The sequence below is a fragment of the Sus scrofa genome, chromosome 7 (genome assembly GCF_054392235.1).
Source record: "Sus scrofa isolate SSC_HxYL_T2T_F1_AM1 chromosome 7, Sscrofa_HxYL_maternal_Yorkshire_Landrace_v2.0, whole genome shotgun sequence".
NCBI lineage: Eukaryota > Metazoa > Chordata > Mammalia > Artiodactyla > Suidae > Sus > Sus scrofa.
The window spans coordinates 65,171,824-65,188,028 of NC_139389.1; the positions used below are offsets into that span (position 1 = coordinate 65,171,824).

General features: G+C 40.8%; 1 protein-coding gene across 6 annotated transcripts in view; it reads right to left on the reverse strand.

Moving 5' to 3' along the window:
- Positions 1–294: 294 nt before the first annotated feature.
- The window catches only part of SCAPER (S-phase cyclin A associated protein in the ER), a 428,719-nt gene continuing 412,808 nt past the window's right edge, over positions 295–16,205 (reverse strand). For all 6 annotated transcript variants that reach the window (XM_021099014.2, XM_021099012.2, XM_084968700.1 and 3 more), the window contains 3 exons: positions 6,427–6,618; positions 3,085–3,136; positions 295–712 (listed from right to left, as the gene is read on the reverse strand). In XM_021099014.2, the coding sequence (XP_020954673.1) occupies positions 609–712; positions 3,085–3,136; positions 6,427–6,618 (348 nt within the window). In that variant the 3' untranslated portion in view covers positions 295–608. The remainder of the gene's footprint in view (positions 713–3,084; positions 3,137–6,426; positions 6,619–16,205) is intronic.

The window sequence follows — 16,205 nt, forward strand, 5'->3', positions numbered from 1 at the left end:
AATTTTTATTCTGGAGAATAATTTCAGTTCTTTCTATAGTGTGCTCTCAGTATTGGCTGCTAGGCAAGTTTAGGCAGACCGACGATTGCAATGCTCTAAATTCATTTCAGATTCCCCCCAAAACATATTATGTATGTGGAATGTAAAAGTGTTACAGACATCTTTTACTCTAAATCTTATAAAGGGAAATAAGAGCAGGTTAACTTTTGGTAAGTCTTTAATTAAGATACTTCTGGAGTTGGAGTTAATGTTTTTCTTTAAAATTTTTAATACCTTAACAAGAAAAGTCACCACTGCAAACAGAATAAGTTACTTTATTACAATAACAAAACAGACTTGCTAATTTTGTCTAATTTTACCCTTATTACAAATGCAAAGTATATATTATCATAGGATGTAAGTTACCAAACTCCAAAATATTGTGCAGAAAGGAAATAAACTCAACTTGCAGAAACAACAGTAAAGTATCTACAGTTATTATAAATAGTGCAAAGTATATACCATATCTACAAAGTATAAACATGTGAAAATGAATTTCTTAAGGAACAGTTAGAATGTTTGAACAATTAAAAATATTAATGATGGTACTCAAATTCAAACCAACCCATTTATTTTTTCTCTTTTTTTAAGAAAAACTGTCGAGCTTCTTCCCAGGCCTGCTGAGGAAATCTGTTAGCCAGCTCAAGATAGTCTTGGGAACCCATGCATATTCCTGAGAGGGAAAAAAAAAAAAAAAAAAAAAAAAAAAAGAGAGAGAAGAGTTGAAAAGAGTTAAATTCTTTAAAATTTAAGAAATGAAAATTATTTTTATATCTGAGTACAAAATGGAAATATAAACTTCAAATAAACCATGATGCAAATTTAAGATAACTGATCTATATCTATGGTATAAAATATATAATACATAGTATAAAATATATAATATATATAGTACTTAATATATTAAATCTATATTTAATATATTTATAGTATATAATATACTGTATATTATATATAGTATAAATATATAATATATATCTTAATCACGATCTATTTTGTGCTTCTAACTTATTCAGACATTAACCCTATGTAAAACATGAAAAACACTGTTTTGGACTGTGGAGTAAGAAAATAGGGGAAAATAAGTATAGTGAACAAAATAAAATGACAGTCAAATATTCCATTCTTAAATTAGCCTTGAAAGGCTAAATCTGTATGGATACTTGATGTTTGTTTTCTAAAATAATCTATTTAATTTAAAACATGATTTTTTTAAACATAACTTTAAAAATGCTCAAATCTGGCATTCAGTCGCCTAACAAAGCAGAGGCAACTATTAGGAGCTTTACTGGCTGTTGAAGCAAACACTCTCAAGGCTGGCCAGTCATCCAGCAGTGAGAATTTGAAAACCAGGATTTTTCCTCTGCAATAAGAATGTGGTGCTACCAGGAGCTGCTTTACACTTAGAACTTAGAGGTTCACCTGGACAATGAACTCAAAACATCTTGAGACATTTTATGGGGGCTTAATCTTAGCAAAAGAGGGAACAGACATCTAAGGTGCAAACTGGCAATTTAGTGAGGCAGCATCAGTTTTTAAAATCAAGTATGCATATTATGAGCTGTCACTAGTATAGTGATGACTTTTCCTAAGCAAAGCAGAAAACAGTTCCCCACTTGCTGTTTTGTGGATTAATCCCATTGTAATTGGGTAAAGCATGACAGTCAGAGAAGATGGTCCCTTGGAAAAGAAAGCAGGTTGAAACCAAACGGAGAGAAGCAGCCACTGGGACTCTGCCTGCCAGATAGGCAGCAAATGGTGACTCATCCTTACTTCAGGAGAAAGAGGAGTAAGAATGTCTATATTTTTACTTGCAAAAAAAAAAAAAAAAAATGATGTTCAATGAAAAATAAATACATTAGAATATTGTTCTAACATTTTCATAAATTCAAAGTTGAAACATTGTTTTCTAAGAAATAGTAACATATGCTGATTTCCCTCTAACCTCCAACAGCTTTAAAAAAAAGGCTGTGACTGAGTCAGGGCAGAAGTGAACTTGCACACTAATTCTGGCTTAGACAAATGGTGCCAACTATCATGTTGACTTGAACTTCTAAAAAGGGGCATAGTTTTCTGTTTACTTCTCTTAGTACCTGAGCCAATAAAACATGAAATTTTTTCATGATATTGTTACAATTTTAGTTATCTTCTCTTTTATGTACTTTTCAACACCTGTCCACTCCACTATAAATAATGTGTGTGTCAGAGAGAGAAGGAGAGAGACACCCCCCCAAGTAAGGGCTACTGGGTGGGTGCCCCAGAGGTTTCTGCTGGGAATAGACCTCTGGCCACTTTAAAGACCATCAAACTAATGGAAGAATTGGGGAAAATCTGGATTAAGGTCTCATTAATCAGAGATGCTGTCATGACAGCCAGACAAAGAGCAATTTGTACTTCTCAATTACACTGTGGGTAGCAGAATATTTTGAAAAGTAAAAATGCGTTTTAAAATTCTATATCTCAGCTCTGATCACAAGAAACACCTCAGCAGGAATGCTATGGGGAGGGGGGAAGCTTATAAATCTTTTGGCCCCTGAACTCTGCTCACCTGAAGGCTTTTTCTTCATGTAAAATAATTTTACACTTTTTATTTTCAATAAAATACTCAAGTACTTGAATTTGGGGGGGACATATGGGCTTCTCTCAATGACAGTTTTATTCTGGACAGGGGTAGGGAACCAAACCTCTGTGATTTCAGCATTTATGTGAGTAATGTAGGCTGATATTAATGATCTGATTGTCTCTTGTATTCCAGAGTGGCTCTTTAGTAATTATTTGCCATTTATTATATCTCACATGAGGTGAGTATAAATTACATAAAGATGTTTTGCGCTTTTCTTTTACTTCCATAGATTTCTCTGTATATTCTGATGCACTCATGCTTGATGATAAAATCAATTTCTTTATTCCCTGAAATATACTTGGTATCTGAATCTCAAATATTTTAGGTGATTTAATAAATTGATTTTTCTAACAGTTCTAGTGGGTGGAGTGGGACATGTCCAGCTGACAAACACATGACACTTAATTTCAATAGAGACGTACCTTTGGGCTGATAAGGCTGGTTATCTGTTTGACCTGGAGTCTGTGCAAAATCCTGTGTGAGATGAGAGAAGGGTTTTTATACCAATGCTATGAACAGTGAATTTTGCCAAGTGGCTTTGAAAATGCTTTTGAATTCCGAGACTCTTTTTGCATGAATACTCTAGAGCTCAAGTATAAAAGCTGAAGAAACTGATGTTATGTAGTTCAGATTCTCATATTTTTAAATCAAATAATGATGCCTCAAATCTTGCCTGTTGTGGAAACTACAACTTTATATTATATCTAACAAACTAAATGCTTTAGCCAAATATTGTCTTAAAATATTGACAGGTTTTTTAAAAAACATTTTTAAAAGGTACAGCTCTAAAATCTCTTAGGTGTTCTGCAGCTAAATTTTTTTTTTTTTTGGTCTTTTTAGGGCTGCACCCAAGGCATATAGAGGTTCCCAGGCTAGGGGCTGAATCAGAGCTGCAGTTGCCGGCCTACACCACAGCCACAGCAACCAGCAACGTGGGATCCAAGCTGCATCTGTGACCTATACCGAAGCTCATGGCAATGCTGGATCTTTAACCCACTGATTGAGGCCAGGGATGGAACCCACGTCCTCATGGATACTAGTTGGGTTTGTTACCTCTGAGATACAATGGGAACTGTTAAATATTTTTTTCTTTTTAATTCAAGTATAACTGACATACAATATCATATTAGTTTTGGGTGTGGAGCGTGGTGATTCCATATTAATCTGTATATTTCAAAATGGTCACAATATGTCTAATTACCATATATCACCATAAAAAGTTATTATAATATTATTGGCTGTATTCCCCATGCTGTATATTATATTCCCATGACTTGTTAATTTATGGGTGGACACCTATATCTCTTAATTCTCTTCATCTATTTCATCCACCTCTCCCAATCACCGATTTGTTCTCTGTATCTGTAGGTCTGTTTCTGTTTTGTTATTTTTTTCTTTTAGATTTTAGATCTAAGTGAAATCATATGGTAACTATCTTTCTCTGACTTATTTCACGTAGCATAATATCCTTTAAGTCCATCCATTCTGCTGCCGAATCTTAGTCTAACAGTTTTACTTTTAGATGGAATATGAAAAAATGTCATCTATAATATGTAAATTTTCAGAAACCTAAGATAAACTACTACCTCCTATTTTTAATATACTTTTCTAGTGACTATTAAAAATCTAACACGGGGGACTTTGAAGAACCATTTTATAAACTAAAATCCAAAGTATATTCATTCCCTTGAACACTATTATTTATAGGAAAAAACTTTACTCCATTAATCTAATGTGCTATCCCAAATAAGCGTCATAATACATTTCTGTAGTACTTACAAAAATCTCTGTGTTAAAATAAAACGTATGTTAAGTGTGTTACATTTACATTTAATTTAATTATCTGTAATAGAGAAGAGTTGAATTAGAAGTATTCTGAGATCAATATCAGATGAATGTAAATAATATGGATGATCCTCACTTTAGATTTTGATATCATTTATATTTTTATAAATTGTTTTCCAAGCAGTTGAAAATGTAAGAGACTAAAGTGATAGAGGTGCAAATCTGCCTTTGCTCAACAATCACTGTCTCGGTTGAGGCCTCTCTGCTCCTGCCATAAAAACTTCATTACCCATTCCCGGAGGTTCCTGTCCCCTTCCTTGCCTTTTCAGCACTTGAGATGGTGTGACTTGCTATATTAACTTATTTGTTTTATTTGACCTCCCCCATGCTAATGAAAGATCTCTAAAGGAATTCTCTCTGTTTTTTGTATGTTTGTTTGTTTGTTTCTATTTTAGGGCTGTATCTGTGGCATATGGAGGTTCCCAGGCTAGGGCTCTAATCGGAGCTACAGCTGCTGGCCTACACCACAGCCACAGCAATGAAGGATACGAGTCGTGTCTTCGACCTATACCACAGCTCACAGCAATGCTGGATCCTTAACCCACTGAGTGAGGCCAGGGATTGAACCCACATCCTCATGGATCCGAGGTGGGGTTTGCTAACCCTTGAGCCATGACAGGAACCACACTCTGTTTTATTCCTTGCTGTATTCCCAGTGCCTAGAGTAGCACACTGTGGGCACTAAAAAAATTCCTTTTGAATGAAAGAATGAATTTTAAGATCACAGTTTATTTTCTGTTTAATCCTAAGGCTGTAAGAACTTATGAAGAATCCTAAATGTTGATATGATGGTTATATAAAACCTCATTAAGATTTTAATTATTAAACATAAGACGGTTTTTGGAAAATCCATACCCTACCTATAGATCTGAACATCTTCAAAAATTTTTCCAGAAAATGGAATGGAACCAGACTGAAAGAGAACAATTAAGATGAAAATAAAAATTTCTAAACAGAGTTGATCTAGTGTGTTTATTAATTGATCATCTTCTCAAGGATAGTTGAAAAATGTACACCACTAACTGCTGTCTAAGGTGAAGGCTTAGGGGATGTGTTAGCCATCCAAGCGGCTGGCACTGTGACATCCTTTCACGAGTGATCTACGTTTATTAGCCAGAATAAGGACAATATTAATACAGAGATCTGCTTTCTAGTTCACTATGAACAAAAAACATCATCTATTAATCACATGTGCCTCATGGAACAAAAACACATTGATTTTAAGGTGGAACATTTGAAAGAAAATGGAAGATTTTCAGCAAATAATGATATACAATGAAAGAAAAAAATTAGAGGATTAGCTATTAGCACGTGTTAAAGAATAGCCAACTCGTGTTCTGCTGTCAGCTGACTGGGTTACTTTAAATGTGGAACTACTGCTTAGCTTTGCTACAATACTAATTCTGATTCCAGCCCTGCAGAATGTAACTGGATCAGAAAAATAGAAGGCTGTACTTACAAGTTTTAGATTTAAGAAAAAGCAGTGTAATAGATTTTTATCATACACACAGGCTGTGTGCGTATATATGAATATTTAAAAGTTTACAAACAAACTGAAGTTTTAATTGATCTTCAGTAATCATTCTCTATTCTCTAAAACTAGACACCCCCCCCCCAAGATAAATATAAATAGTTAAAGTCTTAAAGAAGTCTTTTAAAAAAAAACATTTCCTTAGTACAGCCTTACCATTTCATTAACTGGAAAAATTCCCTTTTCTTGAAATCCTCCACGTAGAAATTATACAGCACTCAAACCTTAGTTTTACTATCATATTTTAGAAATTCATTTTCAAGCACAGGAATAGTGAAATTTTAAAAGGTAGTGTGGATGGCAAGGGTAAGCAGCTGGTTCCCTTTTACTTTTCAACTGCGTTAGCTTACACACAGAACCAGAGATTTAGGCATAACACAGAAGGTACCTGAATGAACGTGGCCAGTAAAACACAGCTCATCTCTTGCTCCAGGATGATCTTGTTCTGAAGGTTGTTGTAACAAGCAGCGATAAGTGAAGGAAACAGCACTTTGATCAGCCGAGGGTCACTGAAATACTGGAAGGGCAACTGGCAGAGCTTCTGCAGCACCGTCGGGTGGCGGCCGGACTGTACGATGACCTGAAACGGAGGAGGAACCCCAGGTCAGATGCCAAAAAGCCTGGCTGGCCTGTGTCCCCCTTCCCCAGCCAGAGCTGTCGGGGAGAACCAGGAAGAACACACTGAAGAGGTGAAAGGAGGAGAAAAAAAGGCTCCTAACTCCTTAGCAGAGGGCTTAATTTAAGTGATACTTGAAAGGAGCAGAAAATAAAGAGATCTCATTTCCTAACTTAAGGAAGAGATTCCAAAAGTTCTGCATCCACTGAAAAATTACAATCCACGAGGAACCATGGATTCATCATGGAGAGGGGATGCCTGTGAAAGGGATCTGGGACACACACGGCTTACACAGTGCCCCACCCTTCACTCTCCCCCTTAAAGCAAAACAGCCAAATTCCTTAAAACCTGCACAGAGCTCACTCACAGGAAAGATACTCTGTCCTGTTGCCCTGCCCGCTGCAGCCTTCCTCTAACCTAGCGAGTGGAAGATCCCAAATGCAGCTGGATCTACTCTGTACGCAGACAAGTCCTTGAAAAGAAAAGGGGATTGTAAGGGGAATGGGAACTGTTTCAGCAAACACAGACTCCAAAAGATCCTTCCTCTGATCCATACTGGTTATCTGGGTTTCCATCAGTGCCACTGAGTCTAAAAGGAGAATTGTTTAGATAAACGAGACTGTTGTCTTGAACCAGTCTAGGTTTACAACTGTGTACATTTTAAGAAATGGGGCAATGCGATTAATGGGCTTGCAGGGAAGCCCTCCTCACTTACTCCCCAGGCCTCCATGATAAACTAAGAAATGTCAAAATCAGATCTGTTTCAAGTAACCTTGATTAGGCTGTTTTAATATAAAAGAGCTGGGGTGACCCAAAGCCCACTGCTTGATATAGGAAGAAGCTCATGGAAGGTTAGGAACACTGTAAAATCTAAGGTCAAGACTGTAAATTGTACTTGGAAAAACACAATTTTACAGGTACACACCCAGACAGGACTGCATTCAAATTAAAACCAGAAGGACAGAATGAAACAGCAGAGGCAGGAGAAACATAAATTACAGGGATTTACAAGTTTTCAAAGTACTTTTAACAATACTTTAAGAACACACTCTCAGATGATAATGCAGTTTGGTTTAAGAACAAAATCAACAAAGTAATAGTTCACATATTTTAGTTCAATAGCTAAAATGACATCAAAAACCTTTAGAGAATGTTGATAGGGACTTGTTAATACCTTCAAATCCAGCAGGAATTTTAAAGACTTGCAGTGTGACAATTCAGCACATGACAATGTGCTGCCACTTCTGACACTGGCTAAGAAAAATATGCCCTATCATCCACTTTATTGATAAAGCATTTACTTAAATCTTTATTTTAATTATTAGCTACAAATTTTGTAGCACAGCCAAATAATCATCACTTTAAAATTTATAATGACACCATTATTAGAAGTCTCTTTTCCCCCTTTGGACAAAAATTAAGAACAAGTTTTTTTCTTTGGAACTTCACTGTTAAAATGCTATTATTGGAAGACTCACTAATTGAAAAGATATTAAACTGGACAGTCTGGCTGGCACAGGCATAATGCTAACTCAAAGATGACAATTCCTGGTTCCTGGTAATTTAGCACAGAACAGAGAGCTTAACTGGCACTTATTCCACCTGGACTCCTGACCTTTGCTGGGGTGAAGCAGAGCCCCTTGGGCGTCAGTCCCCTCTGGGAGCAGAGCTGGCTATCAGTTGCCTGTTGAAAAAGTGACTTTACAGAGGCCACCAGCAGTGTAGTGAGAAGACCTGCCAGAAGGCACTACTTTAAAGTCCTCCGATCTCAGAAAACACAAATGAATGTGGGCAGTTTGGTTACCTTGGGGTATGGAGTTCTGCCTACAGGATCACCTATGACAGGACGTAACCAGATTACAGGTAAGGTCGACAACCCCCCCCCCCCCCCCCCCGGCTTGGCTGAGAACCAGAGTGGAACACCAAGTTGGCACTGTCCATCAAAACAACTTCAGACATTGTGGGGAGACAGGATTAGGAGATCCTGGAAGGGGCCCGCCTGCAGCATTGAGACTCAGTGGGCAAGACGACTCCTGGACGACTCAGGTGGGCTCCTGGCACAGAGGAGTGGCAGTTTGATGTCCTGAGCCTCCTGAGTAGTCAGCTGAATGAGGTGAAGCACATCCACTAGGGGCAGGGAAGCACGGCTGGGATGTAAAACAGCCTGAGCTCAATGCTCAGGATCTTGGGCACCAGGAGAGCGCTGCCTGAGAGGCCTTTGAGAGACTGGGAGGAAGGCAGGGCTCAGTTTTATTTCATCCAGTCACTCACTCCCAGGCCTCAGGGTGGTCAAATGCTTAAGTTTCCAAAGTCAATAGAAAGTCAACAGCGAGTTATCACAGGACATGACAGTCTTGCTGAATGAAAGGAATGTACATAATTAAGAGAAATCTCAGATTTACAATATGATGTTTTCTCTATATATGTCTTCTTCATGGAGCTGTAACTAAATCAACAATTGCTGGTCTGTCTCCTTTGTCCCAACAAAGGGCTGCCAATAAGGCCTAAAGTGACACTACCCTGAACCTGGCTAGGTCACTTGCCCTTCAAGGGCTCACAGGTCAACACAAACATAAAGGGGCTTTTCCAGAGCCCCTTGCAGAGCACTGCAACAAGGGGAGCATGTGACCTGCCTGCACACTTCTTTGGTGGCTACAGTTATGAGACACAGCAGGTCAGGAGCTGGTGTGGCCTCAATGAGAAACTTCCTCTCAAACATGACGTCCATTTTCAGGTAGAGAACAGGGCTCCAAGGAAACCAAGGGAATTTCCAGGAAGTCAGATCGAGAGAATGAAACTGAACTTTCCACTTGCTCCCAGGTATGATTCTAAAATAGGTACTAAAGAGCTAAGAGATCTGAGTTCCTGCCTTTACTCTCATCACCAGCTAGCTGTGTGATCTAAGCAAATTGCTCATTTGCTTTGGGTTTTAATTTTGTGTGTGTGTGTCTTTTTAGGGCCACACCCATGGCATATGGAGGTTCCCAGGCTAGGGGTCGAACCAGAGCTACAGCTACCGGCCTACACCGCAGCCATAACAACACAGAATCTGTGCTGTGTCTGTGACCTATGGATCCTTAACCTACTGAGTGAGGCCAGGGATCGAACCCTCAACCTCATGGTTACTAGTAGGTTTTGTTTCCGCTTTGCCACAATAGGAACTCCCTATTTTTTTTTTTTTTAAAGTATACTTTTCACTGAAGTATAACACACACACCCCTTAAGTTAATAGCTTGAATTTTCATAAAGTGAACATATATGTTGCCAGCACCAAAATAAAGAGAAAGAACACGACCAAAGGTGCTAGATCTTTAATACACTTTCTCACTGAAAATTAGGTTCCTGATTTTTGTATTTCTGAATTTAAGACAAGTCACACAGAAGCTACTTGCCTGTATTAGAGCATAAGATAGAGAGGACTTTAAAGCCTTCTTGAATCCATTCTTGATCACTCTCTGGAGAGAACTCCCCCCCCCCACCTTTTTTTTAATGGCCACATGCATGGCACATGGAAGTTCCTGGGACCAGGGAATGAATCTGAGCCGTAGGTGCAACCTACACTACACCTGTATCAACATTGGATCATTTAACCCATTGTGTGAACCTGCACCTCTGCAGCAACCCCAGCTACTCCAGTCAGATTCTTAACCCATTGCACAGTGGTGGGAAGTCCCTCCTTTGGTCTTTTAAGCAAAGGCCAGCAGGCACAATTCCATAGTCACTAAAGAAAGGCATCTTTTACCCAAATGCCTTGGCATTCACCACTTTTTTCTTTGTTATCATTGGCAAGGGGTTGGGGGAGGGAGTAGGGAGAGGGTAAGAGAAGAAGTGGGCAAGAGACCCCAACTCCTTCTTTTTGGAAACCATCAACAATTCTGGGAAGAAGGGGTTTTAGAAAAAGTAGTTGCATGCTGCCAATGTGTGCTGTAGCCTGTGGAAAGAGGGCCAAGAGGATCTGAAGGCTAGTATGAAAATGGCATCTGGGAAAAAAATAAAAGTAAAAGGAATCCAGAGCTGACAAGTGGACATGTTGATTCTTTCATCTGTTGATCTCTGGCCACCCACTAGGCCTTCTGGCTCCAATTTTTGCACTTCCTACCAAGCGAAGTATAACTTGGGTGAATTGAGAGAGAGCCAGAGGAGAGTTCTAAATTCAGGGGGCATTTACTGAGTGCCTCCTGTGCTAAGTGCTGTAGGGGACACAGAGAGAAATCAAGCTTTAGCTCTCGGGGAGGTGAGATATGTCCACAAATGACAGTAAGACAAAGGAGCCTGGGTCATCAGAGAGGGAAGGATAAGATACTAGGGGACCATGGGAGGGAGGGCTTATTCCTTACTTGGGCGAGGAAAGCTGCACTGAGAAGGTGGGTGGGAACTTCAACACTAGATCAGATCTGAGCACCTAGAATTGTGGATGGAGGAATTTTGGTGGAGAGAAGAAACTCCTAGATTCAATACCAGCCTGCCTTAGTCTGCTCAGGCTGTCATTACAAAATACCATAGGCTGGGTGGCTTAAACAACAGAAATTTGTTTTCTCACAGTTGAGGAGCCTGGAAGTCTGAGATGAGGGTGTGGCACGGTTGGGTTCTGGTGAGAGAGCTCTTCCTGCTTTGCAGACTGACATCTTACTGTATCCTCGCCTGGCCTTTCCTTGGTGAGTGCCCTTGGAAAGAGAAGGAGCTCCCTCTTCCTCTTCTTCTAAGGCCACCAATCCTCTAGCACTGGGACTCCACCCTTATGACCTCATTTAACCTTAGTTAACTCTTAAAAGCCCTATCTCCAAGTATAGTCACTTTGGGGGTTAAGGTTCAACATATAAATTTTGGGGGATACAATTCAGTTCATAGCTCAGCTCTGATTCCTCATTGCCCTGGCTAGAATGAAATTTCATTAGCAAGGCTACTCTCACTAATCAAGTGTATTTGCAGAATTGCATGGGTCTCCACGGCCATAAGCCATGAATCTGCAGGCTCAAGGGTGCTGGTGTTAGGTAGCCCTGGGCTCTAGGTCTGGCTCTGGTTAACCATCTGGGCCTCAGTGTTCTTTCTATAAAATAGAAGTAGATGGCAGCCTTCCGGGTTTACATGAGGATCAAGTGAGACAGTGTCTGTGACCACAATATAAAGACATTTGGTTAGCCCACCAGCTCTGCTGCTCTGAGTCTTCTCCTGATAGATCTGGCTTCTTTACACTTGCAGGACCAGAGGTCCCCTCCCAGTGTGAGGCCTAATGAATGCTTTCCATCATCCCACCCCCACCTCTCCATAAGGCCTGCTCATTAGAACAGAGTGTCTGGCAGCGGCAGGCCCTGCTCTGGCTGGGAGTCATCAGCAAGCTTCATGCCTCCCGGGAAGCCATTGCTGTGGCCTCTCCCTGGCCCTGCCTGCACAGGAGCAATACAAACAGTGCCAGCCAGGATCTTGCGGTAGAGGGGTAGGAAGTGCATTCTGACAGCTCTGAAAAGAAAATCCAGCATAAGCGCGATCCAAGAAATACAGGTAAGTGGTGCAGAGAAACAGTCTTAGTTTACTCTGTGTGTGTGTTTTGAGGCAATTGTCCTAGACTTGTCAATCTGAAATCAGAGTGGAAGGGCCAAAGCTAACAGGCTGGTGTTGTGGATTCCTGATTCAGACCCAGCAGGAGCTTTCCTTCAAGCACTTAAGGAAATCCTTAAACTCAGGAAGTCTTCCCAGGCAACACAGCCAGAGAATGCCTCTCCTTTTCAGCCCAAAGTCATGGCAGTAGTTATTACATATTTAAGCGTGTGCAGCTTAGTTCCTAGTTCTAGAAGGACAGGAACTGTATCTTTTACTCTTTTCAACTCCATTACTTTGCTAGAGGGCTAGGCTACTAGCATGATTGAATGAATCAAAGTGACAGAGGGTCCTCAGTTAGCAAACTCTTCCATGCTTTGCCTTGGGGAAGAATCATACCACAGTCTCTTCTCACAAGGACATATAGAAGCCATTTTCTGACGGGGGGGGGGGGGCTCAATGGTCTCTACATCATGTCACTTTAGGTCTGTAGAGCTAGTCTCTTATTATAGACTGAATGTTTATGTCCTGCCTCAGTTCCTATGTTGAAATCCTAACCCACAGGTGATGGTATCAAGAGATGGGGGCCTTTGGGAGGTGATTAGGTCATGAGGGTGGAGCCCTTATGAATGGGATTAGTGCCCTTATAAAAGAGACTCCATAAAGCTCTCTAGTCCTCTTTATATCACGTGAGGATACAATGAGAAACTGGTAGCCTGTGGCCTGGAAGAGGGCCCTCCCCAGAACCTGAACAGGCTGGCACTCTGACTTCAGATTTCCAGCTTCTATAACTGCAAGAAACAAACTTCTATTGTTTATAAGCTACCCAGTCTATGGAATTTTGTTATTGCAACCCGAACTAAGACATCCCTAAAGAATGGATTTTGTTTTAATCTGCCTCTTACCCTGGAAGGAAGTTGGGCTTGATATCCTCAGCCTCCTAGGCACACACTCAGGGCACCCTGGCCTGATTATAAAGAGAGGTCTGGGAAAAAAACCCTTCTCCTTTGTGGGTAGTGGGTAGCACTGGTCTCTCACTTGATGTGAAAGAATCCAAAGTCTTCTAGGACATCACATTGCCAACCTCAAGGACAACCTCAGCAGTTGGCCTGTCACTGGCAGAGACAATATTCACTCGTCTGTAAAGCCCCTCTACCTACACTATCTGAGTCTCTAAACACCCTGTGAAGTGGGCGGACAGGGTGACTATACTCTTTCATAAAAGGAGATCTAGTGCTCAGAAAGTCTGAGAGACCAGTTGCAGATCTGCTAGCCAGTCACTGGTGGAGCTGGGCCTGGAAAACTTTTATGACTGAGTGCTCTGGCTTCTCTCTCACCTCCCAAGCTTGTTCAGGGCTCTCAGACACTGTGGCTGCCCCTTCCTAGGCAGAGGGGCTCTCTGTTGCTGAAGCTGAGCTCATTCTCACCACTGGCAGCAAGCCATGTTCTCATACAACCGAGATGAAGATGAGGATGACATACTGCCATTCTAAACAGATTAAACCAATTGACATACACCGTTTAAACCAACCCAAAAGGCCTTCCTTCCAAAACCTATATTCTGCTTATCTAGGTATCAAATAATCAGAACTTGGCTATGTGCTAGGCTGTGTCAGGGGTTTGTCTCAAATTATCAGACATAAGAACTTGAAAGAGAGGAGTGGTTGGTGATGGGGCTGGACTCTCAGGAGTGAACTGATAGAACATGTGACTCCAAAATGAGGACTCTCTTGTGATGATTATGTAGTCGGCTGCCTTCTGGGTTTCGAGTGCCTGCAAATGTGGTCTTGTGTTTCTAAAACAACTTCTATCATCTATAATATATCTAAACTGTTAATCCTTGGTATGACCTGAATAGTTAAATTTAAAGAAGAAAAAAAGAAAAGCAGTGGCAGAATACTGAGTAGTTATAAATCTGGTCTAGAAATGCAATCGGCTATAGGGAGAGTTTGCAGATTTCACATCTGTAAAATGATAACTGCTGTACTCACTTCAAAGATCCCAAGGAGAGTGGCTAGAAAGGCCTATGGAGACACTATCATGTTAAGTAAATGGAAAACAGCCTGATTCTCCTCACCCACAAAGCCCCTTTCCTCCAACTGTGACTGCCTGGAATGCAGCCAAGAACCAGGAAGTGAGCAAGCAGGCTGCTGGAGCAGACAGATTAGTCCATTCATCAAATATTTGCTAAGCATCTACGCTGGCCAAGTGTGGTGCAAGGCACTGGGAATGAGGCAGTGAACCAGTCAGAGATACCCCTGCCCTCACAGAGTGCCCAGTCTTTCCAAAAAAACCCATGTCAATTATTCACAGGAAAGTTCTGCAAGCTCCAACGCGGTCTACCAGTTGACATTTCAGAAGGTCTAACAAAAGGGAACTGGAGTCAGCAAATTAGGAGACTGCCAGAGACAGGCAAACTGACAACAGGAAGAAGGATCAGCTGACATGAATAAGTAAAGGGGTGGGAATTAAAATTCTTCCAAGAAGACGTAAGAATTCAAAAAGTTGCCTGGAACCATTCAGTACAAGTTGTTGGTCTTGAGAGTAGTACTGTATTGTAGTAAAATATACTCTAACCTTTTCTCAACTCCACATTTTAAAAATTTGCTTCACATACATGATGATCCTCATATACCTGATACTATAGCAGGTATTCATCTTAAGGTATCAAAAACATATTTTAAGCATAATCTAAATTTAAGAAGACAGGAAACTGCAATATTTTAAAAAAATGAACACAAATAGGTAATGTTAAACATTATGTTTTAGAGTTAAGTGTGGTCATCTGCAAATTCACTTTATGGGAACAGCTCCTTCCCTGACCATACCACAACCATGACACTAACAGAAATCAACCAGATAAAGTTCTGTAGCAGTTTCTTGTCCCCTCTCCAAATCTATCTACCTACCATCCATCCATCCATCCGTCATGGTGCCCTAGAGTAAAATCTCCATCTCTCTAGAACTCATCTACATTCAAGGAAACAAAACAGAAAATGGTCAAATTCTGTCTTACCTACTTACACTCTGTGAATTCTGCTGATTTTGCTCAGATCTAAGAGTGATCCTGAATTTCCCCCTGAATTAGGAGAAAGTTTTGCTTTTTGTCTTATTTTTATTTTTTCTTCCCCTCGGAATGTCCTCTGGCAAGCTTCCAACTACTTAGGTCTCTAGGACCCCAGCCTCAGGTCTGCTGTGGACCAGAAGAAAGGACCACACACATGGCCTGCCTGGTTCCAGACTTGTGAGCAGTTGTTCAGGCAGACAGGAAGATGTGTCTCGAGTTTTCAACATTCTGTGGAAACAGGGGCTATGTCCCTTTTACTCACTGCTGTATCCCCAGTAGCTCGCATAGTGCCTAGCACAGTGCCTGACAAATTATAGGTGCTCAATAACCACCTGGAAAATGAATGAATGAGGACTGAGCTTTGGTTTCTAAACCTGACCCCAGGGCCTTATACCTACCATACCAGAGTCCTGGGCCTCCTCTTTCCAGGGCCTTCAGGGTGCCAGATGACACTGTCTTTGGACTGCAAAGAACAGCTAACAGTACTTCAGCTATCACCCTATCGAATCCAACAGCCTCTTGGCACAAACGGCATGGAGGGTAGGGGTAGATGGGCAGTGTCAGGGGCAGTATCTTTCAGCAAGCCTGCGAGCTAGTCTGTCAAACCTAAGGCCAAACCACCTTCACTGGCCAGTGTGACAGGGTGAGTGGAGTATGAAGTCAGACAGAAGTGTATACAAATAGTTAAATCTCACCAAGGCAAATCCTTTATGCCTAGGAATTCTTATTTTGTTTTTTTCCCTTCTTGTCAGAGACAAGATGTCCTCAACAGAGGGGCAAAAATTGGCGTCTAGACATCTAAATTCATTATAAGAGACAGGGGAGAGAGAGCCTGTAAATCATTGGAACAAAGAATACTTTTCTTAGCAGAGCAGAAACAAAGTAGCTGTTGCATTCCTCCTGGAAAAACTGGTCCTGCTACAATGCTGGAGTGAGGAGGTAGCAGCTG